Below are 24,333 nucleotides of genomic sequence, written 5' to 3' on the forward strand. Positions count from 1 at the left end.
GTCTTCAGGGAGAGCTGCAAGTGCACCCAGCCATAGCTCTGGCTCCCACACACCATCTTTTAAAAGGCCAAGTGCACCCAGCCATAGCTCTGGCTCCCACACACCATCTTTTAAAAGGCCAGAGTGCACTGTATCATAAACTTCCACTTTCGTGTAAATGCCTTTTAGCTCAAATGGCTTTAAGAAGTCTTTAGTTTATTACTTTCAAGACAGGGCTGGCTGGTTGATAGTATCTAGAAGGTACAGTGGCATCAGTTTGCCCAACCTTACATGGGGTGACAAGAAAAAAATTAAAGAATTACTAGACTACTGTCTCACAATCATCACAGACAACCTTCCTTTGCTTAGGCTGCTTTTGAAAAAGCAGAATTTCCTGGAGGCAGACACTACAGGTGTGTGGCACCCTGTTTCTAGTCTGGTTTATTAGAAAACACGGTGAAAAGAACAAATTATGAACTGGAATACTGTGATCAGGACAGAGGGTGCACTTAAGTCTGCTGTGATCAGGTCAGAGGGCAAGCTTATGTAGGGTAGGTATCCATTCCCTAATTGGTTCTTGATTGTGTCAATGAAGACATCAGAAGCTAATCACTAGGCGAAAGGAAAAGGAAGGGAATGAGAGGGAGGAGGCAGAAGGCAGAAGGCGGTGGAGCAGAGGAAGGGCAGACATATAGATCTCAAGGGCACCTATAGTTCATAGCCTCTGCAGGGGGCAGAGCCCAAGGAAGGGGGCAGGATATTCTTCGCCAGCCACTGAGTTATCTGGCTAGTTTTGAAATATTAAGGCTGTCTGGTGCTTTCCATCCACGGTGACTAAGGTGGGCAGGAGAAAGGGCACAGCCAGGACAGTAGTTGAGGGAGCTCAGAATGAGCTCTTGAGAAAGAGCCAAGTGTGTTATAAAAACTACACGCAACACGCTTAACTTAGAGTCTGCCGTGATCAGGTCAGAGGGCATGCTTAACTTAGAGTCTGTTGGTATTTGTGGTCTCTGAGAAGAATTTACTGCAGACTGGCACTGCACTCAATTCAACAAAAGATGCTGGATTATATTGAAAAGTTAGCTTCCGCCCATCTAAAAAATACCTGCATGTCAAAAACTGGTATGCTCTCCAGGTCAATGAATAAATAAACTGAAAACCCCTGAAGATTACTGTGAGGGCCCTTCTGCAGATAAACAACAAGAAGATCCATACAGAGAAAATTATAGGCTACCACAGCTGTATTTCAAAAGCTGTAATTACCAAATAAAGTAAATGAATAAAACCCTAAAGTCAGAGTGCAAAATAAAGCACCTTCTTGTTAAAGGTACAAAAGAAAAAACAAACACAGCCACATTTTAGTTATTTGTATGTTTAGTATATGCCATTTAGAACATTTTTAATAGAAAACATTTATAAATCAATTTATAGAAGAAAAATCAAAGATCAATGTTTGTTCCAACTTTAACTATAAATAACTAAATGAAACACAAAAAGGCCTGCTCTCCTGCCTTCACTCCAGTGTCTAGGTCCTCTGTTCTTTGCCCTTTGGAGAAAAGACTGCGTTGTAAGGCTGCCGTCTTTTGGGACGAGGACAAGGATCGAGATCTTCCTTGATATAACCTGAAAAACAAATTATGACTTTAGAACAGTATATTATGAACATACACTTCTTTCTGCACGGGTGAGCATGGTGGCTCATGTCTGTGATCCCAATGCTTAAGACGTGGAGGATCAGGAGTCCTAGGCCAGCCCAGGTATGAGCCCCATCTCACAACCAAACATAGTCTCCATCCGAGTAACAGAACAACAGCACTTCTTTCAGTATATATCCAGTACACATTTAACCTGTGTAATGTCTAGATTTCATGACACTTCTGACTTTCAGTATATATCCACTACACATTTGACACTTCTGACTTTCAGTATATATCCACTACACATTTAACCTGTGCAATGTCTAGATTTCATGACACTTCTGACTTTCAGTATATATCCACTACACATTTAACCTGTGTAATGTCTAGATTTCATGATACTTCTGATTTTCAGTATATATCCATTATACATTTAACCTGTGTAATGTCTAGATTTCATGATACTTCTGATTTTAGCTGTGTGATACTGGCAAATGATTTTACTAGCTAGAAACAGAGTTTCCTCATTTATACCAAGAGAAAAAAAAGAAGCACAAAATGTATAAAATGGTCAGTATCCAGGATCTCAGATAGCTCTCATATTCCTTCTAAGTAGTTTCTGCTACACTGAGAGATGGAGACCTGCAGAGTTCACACATCACGTGTTCAAGTTCACAGAACTGGAAGAGTATGAGAATCTTTCCCACACTCTAACCCAGTACCAGAATTCTCGGTGTCACTCTTTTGCCTGCCCCCCCCCCGCCCCCGTCTGTACATGGGGACATATTAACCCTAAACTCTACTATTATTACAGTAGAGTCATTCACCCCGAAGTCTTCTGTAGTAGCTATTTCATAGGATAGGAAGTCTCTGCATTCTCCACACTCTGATTCTCCCAAGGGATCTCCAGCCATAATTTGCAGAGGAGGTCTGTGCTCTGGGCCAGGATAGTAGGGCACTGGCTGTAGCCAGCTCATCTGATTCTGGGCGTGACCAGGAGGAGAGATGATGTCAGTGCCTTTGTATTTCCTACAGATACAGACATGGAGCCTCTCCACAGCCAGGAAGACACTTCCAGGAGTGAGTCACAGGTAGACCTTTGTGAGTTTGAAAATACTGAGTGTGAAGCTGAACTGAGAGTCTAACTGGTCATTTTATCACTTGATATTTATTCCTTGTTTTATCTTTCTTTGTGTAAAAGTTTTAAAGCCTGGCTTACGACCAAAAAGTTACAAATAAGTTAAGTGCCATAGACCTCCTAGTCAAATTACAGTATGAACATTGTTATATTTGCCAGTCCTGCAAGCAAACTCAGAGTTACCATTTGTTTTACCACCCATGTTGCTGGTGACAGTGAGGAACAAACGTCACTGCTCCAAGAACTAGCTTTTATGACCCTTAAATGAAAATGCCCAGTTTGAAGGCACTGGCTGCATGCCAACATCCTAATCTCTGTTAAGTTGTTTACTTAGGAGTCGTCCTGACGGGATAGAATTGCTCTCTGAAGTCTGAATGACAAGCCAGGCTACTACAGACACAGTCACATCAACATGACTGTAAGCAATGTCTAGTCCCAAGTCAAATAACAATAGCTAAAGGAAAGCCTTTCCCACTCAGGAGTTCACTTGTCTGTTGCAGAAACAGTACTTAACTCAAAGCACAGGAAAAAGAGTTATAGAGAAAAGGTTAATATTCAGATTTAAATCTATACAGTATTTTAAAAAAAATTCTAAGATACTGAAATCTATATTCCTACCCCTTTCCAGACACGTCTGAGTAGAAGGAAAACCAACTTCCCAGAAATTCTCTGGTGTGTTGGTTGGAATGTAGCGAAATCGGTGTCTTGAGCAGGAAGCCAACTTCTTTTCTCTTTCTTCTGCTGGCAAATCTGCGTAATACTAACAATAACAACAGGTAAGTTTCTCCACTTAGGAATAACAACCAGAGTGGCATGTTTACTGAGTGTAAACTAGCAGCTAGGAACCTATTTGAATGAAACCTTCTGAGGAGATAATACTTACTGATATAGGGCGGCAGTAGTAGTAGGAACACAGTCAGTGTTCAGTCTGCAATGCTTCCCCTTCATGAGAAGCAGCTCGTATCACAGCTGAATCAATGGACAGTTTCCTTTATCCATAGAGTTGCCCTGGCAACTGCCAACCCTGCCTGCCATGGCTAGCACTGAGCTACCCCTGGGTCTGGGCTCTACTTAGTAACCTGAGAAGACACTGCTTTTTTCTAAAAGATCACTAGGAAAAAATACAAAAGGCCGAAATGGTGTTTAGTAAGAGATCAGACCCAAAAGAGAGGGAGAATATGGAGGTGAGCATTTCTGAGGACTGTCCTTCTGCTCGAGCTCTAAACGCTACAGTGTGCTAAGGAAGGCAGAGGCCTTCAGCAGACCTCGCAAGAGGGAGCCTGCTGTGCAGCTGTGGTGTGACAGAGCCAGTGAGTGAATGTGAAGGGAGTGCTCTGAAGGTAAAACCCAGCGGGGTTCGCTGAGAGATAAATTAAGGATATATGCAAAGACACAGTGAATAACTAGAATCTTTTCTTCAAAGGAAAATTAGGAAAACAAAAAACAAACAAACAAACACAAACCCCTCAAAAAATCAACCCAGACTTATAAAGAAGCATAGGAATTAAATGTAGGAAACACATTTGTTTTACACATGTGACATTTGTGGTCCTTGCCTTACACTTTCACAATGTATAGAATAGAAATTGGGATAAATTTACAGACACTAAGCTACAGATGACATTTAAGTACATGAAATTTGTACTTTAATCATTTTTTTGCCATTTCAATGACTGGAAGCAAGAAAGGAACTCATCATGAGAAGGAAAACAGGAACAGCGTCTGTGCTATAAAATTCGAGATATAAGTGGCTTCATTTACACTGATGTGCTGCTTATTTTTTAAAATCAACTCTATGCAAGCTAAAGTCATATGGGAAGAGGAGCCTCAACTGAGGAAATGGCTCCATCACACTGCCTGTAGGCAACTGTGTGGGGATTTTCTTCATTAGTGACTGAGAGGGGAGGTCCCAGCTCGTTGTGGGTGGGGTCACCCCAGGGTTCTGTAAGAAAGCAGCCTGAGCAAGCCTTGAGCAGCAAGCCTGTAAGCAACACCCTCCAGGGCCTCTGCTGCAGCTCCTGCCTCCAGGAAGCTGCCTTGAGTTTTGCCCTCACTTCTTTCCTTGCTGACTGCTGCACAGAAGTATGAGCCAACCAGCCCTTTCCTCCGCAAGCTGCTTTTCATGATGCTTTACAATAGAAAGCAATACATGATGTAAATCATAATGCTTTGCAATAGAAAGCAATATGACAGTTGTCAAATTGTCTTTCAAAACAGGGCTTCAGTCTATATCCCTGCTGTAAGAGCATATTTTCACCAAGTCCTTACTATAGTCAAGTCATACTCTGACACCCTATTTTAATACGTTTTCATTATTAAATTTTCAAGACAGCAGTTAATAAGAAAGTCTAAATGAGGAAGGCATCTGACAGCTGATAGTGAGACAGAAAATAAAAACAGCACATTTTAAGATATTAAAGAACCTGTCTGGGACAGCATATTAATAGGATAATTAGTATTGACTTTTTCAGCGTAAGACACCCAATGCAAAAATGTAATAAGTGTCCTAAGGAAGAAGGAAAACTTATTTTTAACATTTTGTGATGAAAAGTATATCAGAGAAAAATGGGGCTTATAGTGGTACTGGATTTTTTTTTTTTTTGGTTCTTTTTTTTCGAGCTGGGGACCAACCTAGGGCCTTATGCTTCCTAGGCAAGCACCTACCACTGAGCTAAACTCAACCCCAATGGTACTGATTCTTTAAAAAGTTATGGGTACACCTATGTCCAGATAGTGAAAGGAGTAAATGTTAGTTTTCTGCTGAAGTATCATTTTCCCCTAAATGGTACACATTTATCAGCATTCGCAAGTGACGACAGCAAAGGAAAATGGCACATAATGTTCTAAGAGAGCCCTAAGAATTAGGATGTAGGCACCTGCAAAATGGCCTAGCAAGTTATTGCTGCCCACCAAGTCGGACGACCTAAGTTCAGTCCCCAGGACCCACATGATGAGAAGAGAAACCCAACTCCCACAAGTGACTCTGAGCCCACGCCCTCTCTGTGGTACACATGCACCCAACTCCATACTCAAGTAAGGACCTGCAACTTAAAGAGAGTTAGGGTTAGGCCTCAGGCTCTAGGACAAGCCGGGTCTCTCCTTCTCAGTTTGTCTATCTGTTTATAGATGCTGGTCCTAGCTGGTCCTAGCTGGTCCCCTCCTTATTCTTTCTCTTATTACTTGAGTGAGCAAAGGTTCTGAATATAAACAGGATCGGTAGCTGTGATTTTTAAATCAGGCACTTATGAGCTATAAAATCACACTTCAAAGGAAGTGTGTACATTAATACTTACAATTTCACATTCTTTACATGTGTGCCCAAGCAATTTCCTTCTTTCTTCTTTTTTCCGAACTACCTCAATATGAGGAAAATTCTGTATGCTAGTTTCTCTGGAGGGAAAAAAGGAATTAGAAGTTAACCTATTTGTTGCTAGAAAGTTGTTTGGTTTAAAATATGGATCAAAACTGTAAGAATTTAAAAGAGAAATAATCCCTTAAAACACTCATTTTATTTGAGAGGTTCTTCTGCATATTAGGAAAACAAGTGATTCAAGTATTTCACTGTATGCCAAGTATTACGTTAGGTGGATATTTAATTCAGCACACACAGGAACAGGTGTCACTGTGCCCTTGCAGGCATGACTGCTCATTTGTTCCCTTCCGCTCTTGCTCTCTCTGCCCCTTCGTTTCCTATGCTTGTGGCCCCTTCTTCTCTGCATCTGCTCCTCCTGCTCTCCTGTCAGGTGATTTGCTTTCTCTGTCCCATTCCTTCCCTTAACACTCGTCTTCTCTTATGGTTCCCTTCTTAGTTTAATGATTTGTATGTACATACAAATTTAAATCTAAGTTTTTTAGAAGACAACTATATGACACAGTCTAAATACTTGGAAACATAGAGGATAACTTCTAAAATGATTTTCCTTGGGGGCACATCTACTCTTCAGAGTATTTGAATATCATGTCCCCTTTATTGGAAAGCATTTTTCTTCTAAACAAATTTTAAATACTCTATTTTCAACTATACTGAGTTGTAGGTCCCTTCTGTATTTTAACTTTTAGGAACTCCAACTTCAGAGTAATGTATGAATTTAAAAAGGGAGGGCATGAATGGACAGATAAAACATATTGCTATATAGTACTTTTTTTTTTTTTTTTTCCCCCGGGGCTGGGGACCGAACCCAGGACCTTGCGCTTCCTAGGTAAGCGCTCTACCACTGAGCCAAATCCCCAACCCCAATACTTTTTCCTAGATTGATGAAAGTAGGTTTATGTCGAGCCCATTTTTGCTATATCCTTCTCCTGAGTATAATATATACTGCAAGGAATTCACTAGAAGACTAGCATTCATAGAAAACCTCAAAGGAAGCCTCACTTAAAAGGTTAGTAAGCCTCGCCCCTGACAACACAAAAGCAGGTTACTGTTTGAAGTACAATGTCGTCAACCTGACAGAATCTAGAATCACTCAGGACATCTATGAGAGACTACCTATGTTGTGGTTAGCCTCTGGGCATGCCTATGCGTACTGATCAGGTTAGATGGGAGACCCACCTTAGCTGTGGGTGAGCCTACTCCACAGGGCCCAGACAGTGTCAAAGGAGAGGAGCTTAGTGTTAGCATCCGTCACTCTCTGTCTCCTGACTGGGGATGCCATACAGCCAGCTGCCTTCCCCTCCTGCTGCTGTGACTTGCCCACCATGATGAACTGCATCTTAGAACTGTGAGCCAAAGGAAACCCTTTCTCTCTTCATGTTACTTCTGTGAGCTCAGTAACTAGTACCTCAGGGTTTTCTAGAACTTTCAGCAGGAGAAGAAAGCAGTCAAGGTAATGAGACCTTTTACCATCATTCTACCCTCATCCATTTCCTGTTTCCTTAGCTATCCATTGGCTTCAGAAATAAAACTACTCATGTTTTAAAACTTAGTGAAACTCTGCTAAGAAACATTTAAAATAGAAGGTATTGCTCTGTAACGTCACGTTAACGTACGACTCTGTCTAAAGATACGGAGCAAAGCTATTCACTGCATCATTAGGTGTACTAGCATCATGGTGAACAGAACACGTGCTAGAGAACAAATCATAGTACAGTTATATGACACAGCTAAAAAACTATCATTATTACAACTCAACTAACTTCCAGGATACACAATCAGATGAAGACTTGTAAGGTGGAAAAAGGCCTGTACCACTGCATCACTTGCTGAAGGTACCTCACACACAACCACATGCTTCCGGGTGCTCCTCACAGGCCGCTGGGCATGGGGAGCTGATCCCCTGGAGCTGTAGTTACAAGCGATTGTGAGCCATCTGATGTGGTTGCTGGGAACCAAACTCAAGTCTGCTAAGCCAATTAATTCCCTAACCCAGCCAAGAACATCATCTCTCAGACACAAGGGAGCTGAGGAAGATGTATAGGGAACTGTTTGTCCCCGGGGAGTTGGGACAGGTGTGGACCAGCAACTGAACTTAGAATAACAACACAACTATGGCAGTTCCTCTTTGGAGCTTCATTTTCTGCTGCTTGTTAAACTGTTACATGGACACTTTCAGGACTAAACAACCTAAGAGTTTTAAGTGTATCAAGTTCTCTGTATGTAGTATGAAGAAGGCCTGCATCACCATGCTCCATCTTGCCCTTTATCCAGGTTCTGACTTGTATATGCTACCCACTCAGTCACATGGGGGATTAGACTGGCCATGGAAATGCCTGCGCTCACATCATCCTTATTTTACCTCACAATGCCCCTCAAATACAAAAACAGTAGTGCTGACAATTTGGATGTGTGAGAAAAAGTGCTGTAAGATGCATCTTCTAAATGGGGTAAAAACTTTTCATAAATACGCAAAGAAAAGAATGTTGTACATACAGGATTCAGCACTATTTGTGGTCTCAAGTAGCAGGACGGGCCTTAAATATATTATGCTGGCAAGAGGACTGCCACTGTAAGGATGCCAAACATAACAATGGAGGCAAAAACACGCCAGGTGTTCAAACTCATGAGCTTATGAAACAAATAAAAACTGCCTATTTTCACTTGGGATTCTAGGCCGCCATTTCTTTGGAAAAGTGACAAAGAAAAAGAATTAAACATTTAATGACAAAATGTCAACTTATTTCTTTTAGAGACTCATAAGAATCAATAAAAACTCATTTTGGGCTCAGTGTGATGGTTGGGCCTTTACTTCAAACACTCAGAAGACAGGTCTCTGTGAGTCAGAATTATACAATTACACAGAGATCCTTTTTTTAGGTTATAAAAATTCTCAACAGAAACATAAGTCTACTCTGGGTGATGAGATGTCCAGCAGATGAGGGCACTGGCTTTCAGACCTGATGTACAGTGTGACCTGTAGGACCTAAGGCAGGAAGAAAGGGAGCCTGCTCGTCCAAGATGTCCTCCCCAGTAATATACAAATAAATGTAATTAAAAATGAATAACTGACTAAGTGATTCATTTTGAGAACTTCATAAAGAAAAAAAAAGCATTTGTTTTTTGGACTGAGTATTATGTCTTAAATTTACTTTAAAAACTTACAGAATATAACTGAAAGTAACAAAATTTACAATCTTCATGAAAAAGGTAGAAAGTAGCATTGATGATCAAAACTAAGTTGAAATTTATTGTTCCAAGGATTTTGGAACTGAGGCCTGGCAACCTAAAGCTCATGACCAGGCATTGCACATGTGACAGTTACCAGAACAAAGTTCAACAAATTCCCAAAGTTCAAAATAAAACAAAACAAAATGAAAGTGCATCTGTCACCAGGAAGCAGAGAAAGCGCCACTTCTGCGGGAGAGAAGTGGTACTGGGAAGGCTCGCCTTCATGCCAAGTCTGCCTCAGCCCGAGTCTCTGTTTACAGTCAGAGTAGAAGGCAGCGAGTGTGCGTGCCTGCCCACTCACAAGGGCACACGTGGAGGTCAGAGGTGGAAGGACATCAGGAAGCCCTCAGATGCTCCCTCACTCTTTATTAGTTCTCTGAGAATTTCACACCGTGTATTGATATCCAAGTGGCCCTCTTCCCTACTCACCCAACAGTGTCCCCGTCTTTTGAGACAGATTCTCTAACTGAACCTCAACGATCGCTTTCTCTGTTAAACAGGCCTGTGCTGGGCTACTGAGCTGAGCCATCCCGGCGTGCCTGGCTTTACACAGGCGTAGGGGTCTGAACCCAGCCCCTCATACCTGTAGGTGAGCACTTTCTCGCTGGCCTCCTTCTCTGCCCCATGCCCCACCTGATTTTCCCTTTGAGGTAGACTCACTGTGAGGCCGAGCTGGTCTCACACGTGCAGTTGCTCTGCCTCAGTCTCCCAGGACTGGGGCTAGAGATGTGAGCCTGACTCCAAAGGATTCTTTTTTCTTTTTTGTTTTGACAAAGGTCTTTTTTTGTTTTTGTTTTTACTATGTAGCTTTGAATATCCTTATACATTATTTGTTTTAATCAAAGCAACAATGAAATAGCTTACAGACTGGAGACAGCTCAGATGTATTTCCAATCACATTGGTAATGTTAAATGAGACCCACTTACCTCTCCTTATCTTTAAAATATGGCTCCACAAATGCTTTCTGCTTGATTCCATCTTGTTTATCACCGTGTACTGTAAACAAAACAAGAATTTCACACATACAAAGCTTGATGAGAAATGGTTAGTTTGCTTTGAAAAACCTACTGCACATACCAACTTCCCTTGGTAGTGATTTTCACACTTGAGTCCTGGGGGGCAATTAATTTACATTTTCTGCATAACATCTACATAAACATCTACATAAATGTGATGATTATCTTACCTTATGTATTTCGGAAATATTTAATTGGTTGATATTTTGAGACAGGGCCTACTATATGGCCTTGGCTGGCCTCAAACTCAGAGACCCACCCACCTCTGCCTCCCCAGGGATGGGATCTAAGGCTGGGATCAAAGGCCTACCTACCACACCTGGGCGAGGAGCATTTTACATTAGAGCTATCTAGATGTCTGTTTTTATAAGGCGGGAGATATCAATAGCCATCTTTTAGTGTATTGCACTTATGTGCTCTATTAATTTGTATAATGCATCTTTAAGATAGATCATGATTTGAAAAACTAAGAGATTAAAGAATTTTATCAAAAATTGATGATGAAATAAAATTTCTTTCACTTCTGATTTTCCTGTTATTCCTTTGTTTCTGATATATAGGAATGTCCTCCTGGGTTTCTTTTTCACCTTCCTCTCAACACTAATTCATTTCTTTACCTTACAGCTTGTTTTGAATTACATACTAAAAGATGAACTATGTAAAAATGATTCTCACATTTCTAATTTTAGCTTCTGGATATTGGACAGATAATGAAACCTGGAAAGTCAGGAGAACATAAAATATGGGGCAGGTAAACAAAAATGTACTGGGAACCACTAGGTGCATGCCTTTAATCCCAGCACTTAGGACGCAGAGGCAGGCAGATCTGAGATCAAGGCCCGCCTGGTCTACCTAGTGAGTTCCAGGATAGCCAGGGCCACACAGAGAAACCCTGTCTCACAAAACCAAAACCCAAAACCAAATCAAAACCAACCAACCAAACAAACAGAAAGAAAGAAAAGAAAACAAAAATTTCTAAGTTGATTGTACTAGGTCTGATGCTTTTAGAGATGCCATGGAGGAAGGAGTCTAGTCTGGGGTCAGGGGAGAAGAGAACAGAGAGCATACAAAACATCTTCCCTCATGCCCAGAACAACTGTCCCCTTCTCCCTCATGCCCAGAGTGTCACCTCAATTTCCCTTGCTGCTTCTGTTAATCTCTGTGTGCTCTGTCTCCTGTGCTTCATATTGCAATGCGTTTATTGTGTGTGTGTGTACATGTCTGTGGTGCCACAATGGCCGTGGAGGTCACAGGACAAATCCTGGAGTTGATTCCCTCCTTCTACATGAAGATCCCAAGGACTGAACTCAGCAGTCAGGTGTGGCAATAGGTGCCTTTGCCCCATGAGCCACTGAATTGCTTCATCTCTGCTTCCTTTATGTAGCCGTCCCCTTTGGGCTAGAGAGATGACTGCCACTAAGGGGACGATCACCAAACCCGCAGCTGCTATATTCCAGAGGTTAGAAGCCTCAAGTGGTTTTCTGCTTTTTCAACACCTTGGTATCTCATTCAGTGTCATGGCTTTATGGAGTGCCTACTTTCTGTAAACTTCCTGTCCTCAAATGATCTTCTTACTCTCGATTTCTTGCTCAAAGTCTACATACACTGACTTACTAATAGATCCATTCAATTGTCTACCAAATAAAAATCTGTCAGAATGAGCTTTTTTTTTTTTTTTGGTTGTTCTTTTTTTCGGAGCTGGGGACCGAACCCAGGGCCTTGCGCTTCCTAGGCAAGCGCTCTACCACCGAGCTAAATCCTCAACCCCCAGAATGAGCTTTTGATAGTGTTCCCTAAATTTTCTTTTTCCTATGAAGGAAAATCAGTTAGAACTTTGGCATGCAAGTTGTGAAAATGAGAATTTAAACCTTATAATTTAATTTATCCCTATGGTTGAAAAAATAAGAAATTACTTGGTAAGAAATAAATGGAAAAAATATGGCTCAGCATTTATAGTTTAAACTGCTGAGACACAAAGTTATCTAACAATTACCTACAAATGCAGAACTGGGATTCACCAGAAGTCAAACACAGGAATACAGATTTGGACTTATTTTCAGTAATGACTATGAAGGCAACGAGCAAAAAGAATGCCATGTGAGGGGAATACTCTGGGAAATAGAAGTTCTAGAAACCAAAAAGGGAAAAAAGTTAATGGGAAGAAATTATGAGATGAACAGATCTCGCTAAGAGGTCTAATTGGGTGGAGTCTGCCATGCTGCCCACAGAACACTAGCAAAGTGCTCAGAGCAGTACATGGATCTAAACTTTCTATGAACCTTTTTCCTACCATAGTACAGTCATAAAATTAAACTTTCTCACACTTGTGTGTGTGTGTGTGTGTGTGTGTGTGTGTGTATGTGTGTGTGATGGTTTGTATATGCTTAGCTGAGGAGTGGCACTGTTGGGAGGTGTGGCCTTGTTGGGGTAGGTGTGTCACTATAGGTGTAAGCTTTAATACCCTTGTCCTAGCTGCCTGGCAGTCAGTATTCTGCTAGCAGCCTTCAGATGAAGATATAGAACTCTTAGCTCCTCCTGTACCATGCCTGTCTAGATGCTGCCAGGCTCCTGCCTTGACAATAATGGAGTGAACCTCTGAACCTGTAAGCCAGCCCCAATTAAATGCTGTTCTTTATAAGAGTTGCATTGGTCATGGTGTCTGTTCACAGCAGTAAGACCCTAAGACAATATGTAAACTTCTTTTTTTTTTTTTCAGAGCTGGGGACTGAACCCAGGGCCTTGCGCTTGCTAGGCAAGCGCTCTACGCTGAGCTAAATCCCCAACCCCTGTAAACTTCTTTATATATAAATTTATACTACCAAACCAAGATTAATTTCTTAGTTCTAATAAACATTTCAGTTGTGTAAAATGTCTGCATGAAGAGGTGATCATAAAGAGGTATAGGTGAATACTCTGAACTTTTTTAAAAATTCTTCCATTAGTCTGAAATTATTTCAAAGCACTGGCTGCTTTTCCAGAGGACCGGGTTTGATTCCCAGCACCAACATGGTGACTCACAACCTTCTGTAATTCCAGTCTCAGGAGGTCCAATGCTATCTTCTGGCATCCATGAGCACAAGCAACATGCATGGTGTACACACACACACACACACACACACACACACACACACACACACACACAGGCAAAACATACATACACATAATTCTTTTTAATAACCAAAAAAGGAATTTATATAAGAAATATGAAACTTTTGTAATATTTCTAATCAATCCTCTATTAACTTGTCTGATGATTTAGTGAACTCGGTCTAACAGAAAATATACAATTAAAGAGAAAAAAGACTTACTGTTAGGTTTCTTTGTGGTATCAGACAATTCTTCCTCATCTGGTACCTGGGAGAAGTTATCTGCCAAGCAGGATTCATATTCTTCATGTGTTGTCCGATCAAACATATCTTCCAAGCTATCATTCATTTTTATGTCTCCATCTACACGAAAGAGCATCAGCTAAGCAGCAAGCAAGCATTGGCCTTCTACATAGTCCAATATGAAATGTATTAATAGCAACCACCGTAAAACAACGAGAGAGGCTTTTACATGTGAATTGTAGATTATACCTCCAAGAGTGTTGAGATGCTTATAGATACACATGTCAAAGTGATTCTAATTCTAAGATCATTAGTGTTCTGACACTTTGCCAAGAATGGACGACACACCTTAATATGTGTAATGGAGTGTTTAAAGATACTTAAAACGCACACACACACACACACACACACACACACACACACACACACACACACAACTACAGTATAGACCAGATCTAGGTGTAAAGAGTGTTTTACTGGGCATGGAGTGAGCTGGAGGCAGCCATCGACATGCTAAAAAGATGATTCTAAGATGTAAAGTTAGAAGAGTAAAACTTAGTGACTCAAATTGGGTAACATACTATAAAACATATAACTAAGTATTTAGAGACCTTTAAGTCAAGATTCTTTCAGTGGAGCTTAATTCTCACAAGAGGCACATGAGGTAATAATAAGCTCCTAAGTCCTAGTAGTTACCGTTCATTTACAGAGGTTTATGTGATGACTCAAGTGTTGTCCTATGACAAGAAACCTAGTTTTTGTTACTTCATATAAGTGGATCTCTTACAAATGCTGACGTCTTTCCTATTTTATCAGCTCTCATCATATATAATTCACAGAGATCAAAAGAATTCTTATCAAGGAAACTGTGAAGACTGGAAGATATACTATAATATATGATGAAAATGCTAAATAAAACAAGTGTATAAATAGCAGACATTAAGCTCTATAAAATTTTACTATTTTTCTAATGAAGCAGCAAAAATTTACTCCTTTGAAAAAAATTGCTGTTTTGGTGATTTAAAATGGATAGAAATAAAGAATTCACATACTATTTACTACATCAAAATGCTGAATTCAATTCCACATATTAACTACATTACCCATTATACAGTCAATTTAAAAAGTTCCAATTTAAGAAAATCACAGATTCAGTTGCCTATCAAATATGACAGACCAGAGCCAACAAAGACTGCTTAGTGTAACCTGCCCTTAATTCTCAATCCAGAAATCTCTATCACTCTTATCTTGATTTATTTCAATATTTACATTCATCATTATCAAATTATATATTCACTCATTCTTTCCCATTAAAATGTAAACCCCATGGAGCAGGTGTTCCTGTTCCATTTATTCCAGTTCTAGAGCATTCCCTACGATGTCATTTTTCTTTGATTTACTGGACGGCTACATAATTGTGTTCTTTTTCCTTTTTTCTTTTTTTTTGCCAAGGTACAAAGGCCTTTTAGTGATATGGCGGGTGATATAATACATACACTCTCCAAAATACTTTGCACAGCCGTTAGTGAACCGAGGGCCAAGGTGCTAACTTACTTGTGGTTGGTCTAACTTCCGAGTGTGAAGTACTTGTACAAAGATACCACACACTTTCTGATATTTCTATCATTGCACCTTGTAGGTCTAATGCAGTAGGGGTACAAAGATATTAGCAGTAGTTGAGAGTTGGTGGATCTCGCTTCTGGATTAAAGAGGTTTACTTTAATTACGCAGAGGCTCCCCCCCCCCATTTTTTTCTACTTCAAATATGGCTTCAAATGCTGTAGCATTACAAATATTGTTCTTGCAATCTGATGTTGATGACAGCCATCTGCTTGGCCATATGATTTGCTATTGGTTATTAAAGACCAATAACTTAAAAGACTATTGAAATGTTCTCACTGCATTTAGGGTACTAAGACAGAATTTCACTCAAAGAAGCCATGGCTACTCCTGCAGCAGATCCAGGCTTGTTTCCCAGCACCCACGTGGTAGTTCATAACCATTTGTAATTCCTCTTTCAGGGGAGCTAATACAATCTGATCTTCATAGAGACCATGCACACATGTGGTACACATATAGATATGTGCAGGTAAAACACATATTAAAAAAATAAACTTAAGGAAAACATGAATGGACGTTTTAGATTTTTTAGCCTGAGGGGGACAGGCTGCAGACAACTATGTAGAATGTAAACCCGGATGGATGTCCTCACACTTCCCTTTGATTTTAGTACTGCCTGTCTTCACGGGCAGGCCTAGTGAAGTGTGACAACTCTTCATGTTACGTGCCTCTGTATGTAGACATGCTGCTAGGGTTAGTGCCCACCAGGCCTAGTCGCCTTGTCTTTTAAAAAAATCAAGGTTTTAGCAAAGAATTAACGAATTCTGACTACAAAGGGGTAGATGCTCCTGATTTGACTAAGTCCTGTTTTTGGTAGAGACAGAATGTAACAGATTAACTTCTTTTCTTAGTTATAATTTATAAATCTATTATTCTCTACCGATTCCCATCTTATTAAATTGCATCAGAAAATAATTATAATTCTAAAAAGGCTCTTGAGATTCACCTGTGCACTATATACTAAAAATAGTCTAAACCAGAGATAAGTAAACATTTTTCTAAAAAAATTAGACAGGAAATATTTTAGGTTCATGGAGCCATAAATTCTCTACCACTTAGCCAATGGTAGTCTTGCACAGAGCAGTCACAGGTAATGCATTCAACAAACAAAGCCATGTTCCAATAAAACTTTGTTTACCAACTGGCTACTGGGTAGATCTTGTGGACCCCTGAAGTGAAATAAATCCTGAGATAAAAGTTATTATGGCTAAGGGATTTCCCCCACTGAAATAACCGAATTGAACTCTCCTAGGTAAGAACATAACATTAACATAGCTGAAGGTGGGGTGGAATCAAGTCTATAATGTCAGAATTCAGGAGGCTGACACAGAAAGACTGCAAGTTCAAGAACAGCCTGAGCTACATAACAAGACCCCTGTCTCAAGATTTAAACACCAAACCACTCCTAACATTACCAAGGGGGAAAAACAATTTAAAATAAATACTGAAAATTGGTACACTCAGACAATGGAATATTATTCAGCTCTTAAAAAATTAAATTATGAAATGTATAGGTGAATGTAAATGGATGGAGCTAGAAAATCATTTAGAGTGGTGGTTCTCGGCCTTCCTACTGCTGTGACTCTTTAACACAGTTCCTTCTGTTGTGGTGACCCCAGCTATAAAGTTGCTTCATTGCCACTTCATAACTGTAATTTTGCTACTATTATGAATTGTAACATAAATATCTGATATGTAACCCAAAGGAGTTGTGACACACAGGTTGAGAACCACTGATCTAGAGTACAGTAACCCAGACCCCCAAAGACAAATATTTGCTTTCTCTTATACGGAGATGTTAGCTTTTAAGCCTTCAATACGCATGCTACAATCCATCTAACCACAGAAGTTAGGTACGGAGTAAAGGAATATTGGGGAAGAGAAGATTTCCCAAGGAAAGGGAAATAGAATATATTGTTATGGAGAGGTGGGGTTGGAGTGGGGGACAACAAACAAGGGGAACTAGAATAGAGGATTAAATGGCAGAGATAGAAGAGGGGTGAGGAATACAATATGACGATAATAGTAAGGGCCACTTGAGGGATTGTATGGAAACTTGTTACTGTAAAGGTTTTTAAAATTTATAATACACAAAAAGTATCTAAATGGAGTCACCAAATAATGGGAGAGACACTGCCAAATAGACATTTTAAATGAAATCTCCAGTGCCAAGAATGGATTACATCCAGTTGAGTTGTTGGACAAAGAGGCCCCATGGAAACCCCCAAATATCTCAGGCTGTTGCCAAGGCTATTGGTGGCTCTCCACAAACTGATGGTAAGGCCCTATGGCTGTAAGTAAAAAAATATGATACTTATGTATGTCAACACACATGGGGAAGCCTAGCAGGCACCTAACTAGAGGCTTCACCCCTACCAGCTACTGTTCATGGTAATCAAGCTATCAGAGGAAAAAGGCAATCATCAACCCAGCTACAAACCCTGTGACCTTCAAGATATGCTGCCATAAACAGTGTGGGTAGAACCATCCCTGTTCTGATAGGACGTAAGGCGTGTACATGAGATGGAACCCAGGCCCAACACTGCTAGGGTAATCGAGAGTCTGGATAGGCCATGTGCCTAAGGAGAAACCAATACTGAAGTTGTAAGCAATAAAATGGCTCTTCACTACATTTTGCTATATTCACGTCTGGCCTTGTCTACCCATCATCACAGCAGCTCCCTCTTGCAGTAGATGGGAGTTAACACAGAGGCCTACAGTAGACAATGTGCAGAGTACAGAGGCTTCGGAACACTCAGTCCTAAGTGAGACATCACCATCAAACCCTCTCCTCAGCGATCAGAGATCTATGTGGAGGAGGAGGTAGAAAGATTATAAAAGCCAGAGTCAATGGATGACTCGAAAAAGAGTCTCTCAGACACTCCGGGACCAATGCACATATGACCTACAGAGGCAGTCGCAGCAGGTATAGAAGCTGCCTGCACAGGTTCAAGCCAGATGGGGTCTCAGCACTGAAGGGAAGGTGCACAAAGGCTCCCATACATAATCAAGAAGCTATGTGCAACTGACAACCACTTGCAAAGGAAAAACTAGTTTTCTCTACTGGAGTCTCACTGGGTACATTAACCACATCTTGGGGTAGGCCCCATGCCCAGTTGTAGTCAGTCAACATAAAAAAAAAAAACAATGGCATTTTTGTAGACTTTTTTAAATCTCATATAACTTTGTTTGGGCAATTTTTGTCTTATTGGTCTATTGCTTGTATATTTTGTTTTTTGTGGTTTCTTCGTTTGTTTTTAAGATAGAAAGAGAAGGCACTAAATTGGGTGGTAAGGAGGTGGGGAGAACCTGGGATGAGTTGGGGAGGGGAAAGTGTGATTAGAATATACTATATGGAGGAAAAAGCCCCACATCTAGTTTAGAAAGTTATTGCACTTATCACTGTAATGATGTAACTATACATCTCATTCCACATTTGATTAAAGTGACCAAAATCAAAGCAAATCTTACTTGGACTTTTCTCTCTTTGTTCTTGTTTCTTCATTTTCAAAAGCATGGTTTCACTGACCAATGTACAGTCCATGTCCACTGTCTCTCCTCCCAGTCGTGAGTGACTGCTGTCCTATGTATTTTAAAAATCCAAGTTTAGCAATTATTCATTCCTCATAGTCTTATGTCTGCTTCTGACAACAAAAAGGGTTAAAAACTCTTACAAAGTTTCACTGTTTTATTTTTTCAGGACAGGGATTCTCTGTGTAACCCCTGGCTGTCCTGGAACTCACTCTCACTCTGTAGACCAGGCTGGCCTCAAACTCCCAGAGCTCTGCCTGCCTCTTAACTCTTGCAGGAGTTAAAGGTGTGCGCCACCGCCCAGCACTTCACTACTTTAAAGCATTAAGCTACTTTGTATCTCAGGAGCAGAGATTCAGGTTTTCTTGCCAGGAGAACACTTTAGCCTCAGTACATAAACAGTTTGTGTCAATCAGAGGAGAAGAAGAAGCAGCAAGGGCAAGGAAATGGAGACTTAGTCGCCACTCAAGTCCTTCATGCTTCACCTACCTTCTCTAGTCTGCCTGGCAGTAATGAACTTTAATGCTCAAGAAAAGTAACTTGAAAATCAAATTTGATTTTTCCACAGCTATGTGTAATTTTAATAAACTATATTATTTCCTAATAGAGTAGGAGAATTTCACAAACTATATGGAACCTGAACAGAGAGCAAACACATTTCTAATACAATTTAAAATAAAAACAAACAAACAAACAAACAACAACAAACCAAATAACCCCTCCCCACGCCCCTCTACCATAGCTGTGAGTAACGATACACACCTTCAATCCCAGTACTCATGAAGCAGAGGTGGGTTTCATGAGTTCAAGGTCAGCCTGGTCTACATATTGAATTCCAGGATAGCAGAACTACATAGTGAGACCCTATCTCAAACACAGACAGACAGACAGACAGACACAGACACACACACACACACACACACACACACACACACACACACACTGCATTTTTAAAAAGTCAACTGGAAAAAAAATAAATGTCTTGATAGCACTTTTTCTTCTTTTTTGAAAGCTAATCAAGGTGGCTGGAGGGATGGATTAGTAGTTGAAAGTCCTAGCTGCTTTTGCAGAAGACCCAGGTTCAATTCCCAGCACTCATATGGTCACTCACAACAATTTGTAACTCTGATTCCAGGGATATGACTCTAACTTCTGACCTTTTCACTATCAGGCAAAACTCATACATATAAAAAAATAGATAAATCCGAAATCTAAAAAAATGAAAGGTAATCAAGACATGTGATAGAATGAATGGTGGTACACACCTACAATTCCAGGGCTGGGGCTGAAGCAGGAGTCTGGGTTGTACAATGAGATCCTATCAGAAATAACTGAGGACATCTGACGGATGCTTTCCGATAAAAATGAAATCAGTTGGAATACGCAACTAATATTTTTGTTATTTAAAAAGACAACATTGGGAGTGGGAGAGGTGGCTCAGTGGTTAAGAGCACCGACTGCTCTTCCAGAGGTCCTGAGTTCAATTCCCAGCAACCACATGGTGGCTCACAGCCATCTGTAATGAAATCTGATGCTCTCTTCTGGTGTGTTTGAAGACAGCAACAGTGTACTCACATGCATAAAGTAAAGAAATCTTTGGAAAAAAAGACAACTAATGTTTTATATCAACGGCCTTTAAAAATCAGGAAGTATTATTAGCCTTTCAAGATTAGCATTGTGCTAGAAGAAAAGGTATTATTATTTCTGTTTCCTGAGAGAATACGTGCAAGTGCTAAGAAGTCCCTATCCTGAGCTAACAAGATAACTCTGGGTAAATATACCCGTCAATGAGCTTGGCAACCTGGGTTTGCTCCTCAGGACTCACATGGTAGAGGAGAGAACCTGAGGGTTATGGTCTGACATCTACATGAATGATACACATGGTACGCACTAATGTATACACGCAATCACATGCACAATAAATGAAATGTGTAAAAAAGTATTACAAGGAGAGCCTGATAATTCACTAGACTAAGAAACAGATGGGCTTTAGTTCTAGTTTTCAGACTTACCTTTGTATCTATTACAGTAACATCCATTTTATATTGAGAAAGGTCTGCTCCCGGATCTACACTCCACTGGATATTTTCAAATGACATATCTTGGGAAAAGGAGGGTGGGGTAGGGAAAGAAGCACAAATTAAAAACCCATTTTTTGCTTTAAAACGTTAGGGGACCCACAGAATGGAAGATGTTCTGCAAATCACCTATCTGATGCAGGACATCTAGGATATATAAAGAATTCCCAGAGCACAAACTAAAATATGGATGTCCCCAGGAGCAGAGATGGCTCAGCTGCAGAAGCACTCGCTGCTGTCCCCAGGAGCAGAGAGATGGCTCAGCTGCAGAAGCACCTGCTGCTCTTGTAGAGGCCTTGGCTTTGTTTCCTAGCATCTATATGGTACCTCACAACTATCTATACCTTCAGTTCCAGGGGACCTGACACTCACTTCTGCATCTGGCACTCACACGGTGCAACAGTCATATACATAATATTAAAAACCTCAAAAAATAAAATAAATAAATACCCCAGGTCAGAGTAGGCAAGACTCTCACCAGACAGCTCAAGTGGCCAATGATCATTATGAGACCAGTGATAGCTAGAGTTGCAAAGGAAGAAAAAGCACTGAAGATGATAAACTCGAGACTGTTCCAGACATCTATACAGCTCGGTGAGTATACCAAACCGCTGGGCTGAACACGAGAGCAAGTGATCTGTATTTCAGTAAAGTGAGTGTTTAGAAGTTAGAACTGTAGAAGTGTTTGGATTGTAATGTACTATAGTAGAAAACACTCGACAACCATGAACTGTAGATTAAGAACATGAAGCAAGATGATGCTAACTGCAAGCGGACAGTGCAGTCTATGTAGTCAAAAAGTCCAGGCACAGTAGAGACAGAGGACAAACGAATCCCTGGGGCCTGCTGGCAGTTAGCCCACAGAGAGCTCCAGGCACACACACCTTCACGTGTACCTGTACAGATGTGCACACACACATATGTACACATGCACAGCAATGGGGTGTGTGCACATACATGCAATTATAAGAGTTAAACAAGTTAGAAACTCATCAACTTGTATAGGCTTACAGATAAACATTTCAATGCAAAGAAAGGGAAGGCTATGTAAGGGGCGAAGAGCAAGTTCTGAACGAAGAACCACTTTAAACATCACGCAGTTTAGGACTGCGGTGCAGCTTAGTGGCAAGCGGCTTAACTAGCATGGGTGAAGCCCTGGGCTCAATCCCTAATATTGTTTCCCTCTAAAAACAAACTAAACTCCCTCTGAAAACTAAAACACGAAAAACAAACAAAAATCCCAACTGAATAGTTAAAATATTTTTTAAAAGCTTTTGCAAAGGAAGTAAGAAATAACTACATAAGTAAGTCCACAATCATCTAAAAATATATATCAATGTATTTAAAATGATTTTTGAAAAAGCGTAAGAGCAGAAACCTCCAAGGTGAGATGAAAGCTGTGAGGATAAATACAGATGTGTGCACAGAGACTGTAACTGCACCCAGCTAAAGAGGAGAGATGCTGTTCGCAATGCACGCACCGTGGTTGCTGGGCAGAGACTTTGTCTGAGCAACTCTGCAGGGGTTTAACTGAAGAACTGATGCAAGCTCACATCTTCCATGGGCTGATCTGCCTTTTACTTTTATTGGCACAAGAGACCCAATACCCTAAATAGAAATAATTATTAGCACCTAAATGAAATCACAAACAGTGTTAATCAAAATGTCTGAACATTTAACACAAACCTTCACATCACCAAAAAGATTCTCTGTCTCCAAACTTTCCTGCGAACGTGGAGGTGTTTTGAAAACAGGATTTTCTTCTTTTATCTGTAATTGAGTGTTATGGTCTGGAGAGAATTTACTAGAGCACTGGAGGGTGCGCTGCTGTAAGCAGTATGTCTCTGCAGAGTCTTTGGCTAGCGTGCAGGCCCCACTCAAGGCCTTGCGGCCTGAGGAGGAGCCCTTGGGAACGGGCTTCAGAGCCTCATAAATAGTCACTTGCTTAAGTTTGTGTTTGCAAGTTTCATCCCCGTGGTTCTTCTCTTGACGCTGATTAGCTGCAAACCGATCTGACAGGTCCAGAGGTTTATCCATCACATGGTCTCCATTCACGGGGAACTGATTCTCCATTGGAAAAGGAAGGGCATTTTCCTTATCAAAACAGGTCTGCGGGCAGTGTACTGCGTGCTCACCCTCTTCCTCAGTCCTCTTCCTTTTGGACGCTTTGCCTCCCAGTGATTTCAAAGGCACCAGGTGTTTATCACTAACAGCATCTTTCATGTGATCAGCACCACCCTGCTCGTCTACAGAGTCACTTACGTTTTTACTTGTAAGAATCTGCTTACCAGGAAATGACTGGCTGATGACCTTTACCTCAGACCCAGCACTTTGTTGTGTGAAAAGGGCATTATCCTCTGATTTGGATCTACCTTTCTCTGATCTAGAAACAGAAATGCTGCTAAAGGGAGCTGTGCTCAGAAGGTTTTTTTTCCCATTGTCTAAGAGAGAAGGGGAGAAACTTGTTTTCAAACCCAAATGAGTTTTCACGGTAGAGGTAGGTCCAAACACGGGAGATGACCCCCGAGTAGTGAGTTCTCGGGGAGGGGCCTTTGAAGCAGAGTCTGAAAACCTAAATAAACAAAGAATATATAAGATTTCTTAAAACTGAAAATGGGGTAAAAATTTAAAAAACAGTACATTAAAACATTTCTTGATACAGAATAGTAAGGTGCTATCCACCCATTAGAGGCAGATGATTAACACAAATGTAGGATGCAGTGTTGTTTTCTCCTTATTAGAGGCAGATGATTAACACAAATGTAAGAAGCAGTGTTGCTTTCTCCTTATTTAGCAGAGCAGATGAAAGTAGAAATGAGCCACTGAGGACTCCGGAGCCCACGGAGGACTCCAGAGCCTTTTGCTATTATTAAACTTATGAGAAATCCCAAGAAAAAATTCCTACATCGCAGAACTGAATGTAAACGCTCTCAATAGCTATACGATCTTAGACAAGATATTCAACCCTTGGAGCCACATTTCTGTTGTCCATTTAAATAAAAGAGAAATGGGAATAAAACTTACTTGATGAGTTATTAACAGATGAACCTAAACTAAGCAGGATGTGGGGAGAAAGCATGAGAGAAGGGGCAGGAACAAGACAGCAAAATAAATCCTCTAAGCTTTGATCAATTCATATGCTAAGCATGCTTTATCAACATAAGTACTGTTAGTAAATATTATGATATCTGAGAAAAACGACAAGAAGAAGGCAGCTCACTGGTCAGAAGCACTGACAACGGCTGCAGGGCATCCAGGTTGAGTCCCGACACCCACACAGCGGCTCACAGACATTTACAACTCCAGCTCGAGAGCTTCTGAGCCATGACCTCCTGGGAATACACGGTACGCACGCGCGCGCACACGCACACACACACACACACACACACACACACAGGCCCAC

The 24,333-nt window shown here is 40.7% G+C and overlaps 1 protein-coding gene across 1 annotated transcript in view; it reads right to left on the bottom strand.

Moving 5' to 3' along the window:
- Positions 1 to 1,335: 1,335 nt before the first annotated feature.
- The window catches only part of Rbbp8 (RB binding protein 8, endonuclease), a 70,351-nt gene continuing 47,353 nt past the window's right edge, over positions 1,336 to 24,333 (bottom strand). Inside the window, exons 11-19 of the mRNA XM_032885473.1 lie at positions 22,617 to 23,502; positions 22,412 to 22,538; positions 20,865 to 20,953; positions 18,793 to 18,904; positions 13,681 to 13,821; positions 10,283 to 10,352; positions 6,048 to 6,144; positions 3,373 to 3,514; positions 1,336 to 1,602 (exon numbers count right to left, since the gene is read on the bottom strand). Of these exons, the coding sequence (XP_032741364.1) occupies positions 1,505 to 1,602; positions 3,373 to 3,514; positions 6,048 to 6,144; positions 10,283 to 10,352; positions 13,681 to 13,821; positions 18,793 to 18,904; positions 20,865 to 20,953; positions 22,412 to 22,538; positions 22,617 to 23,502 (1,762 nt within the window). The 3' untranslated portion in view covers positions 1,336 to 1,504. The remainder of the gene's footprint in view (positions 1,603 to 3,372; positions 3,515 to 6,047; positions 6,145 to 10,282; positions 10,353 to 13,680; positions 13,822 to 18,792; positions 18,905 to 20,864; positions 20,954 to 22,411; positions 22,539 to 22,616; positions 23,503 to 24,333) is intronic.

This window comes from Rattus rattus, chromosome 15 (assembly GCF_011064425.1).
Source record: "Rattus rattus isolate New Zealand chromosome 15, Rrattus_CSIRO_v1, whole genome shotgun sequence".
Taxonomy (NCBI): domain Eukaryota; kingdom Metazoa; phylum Chordata; class Mammalia; order Rodentia; family Muridae; genus Rattus; species Rattus rattus.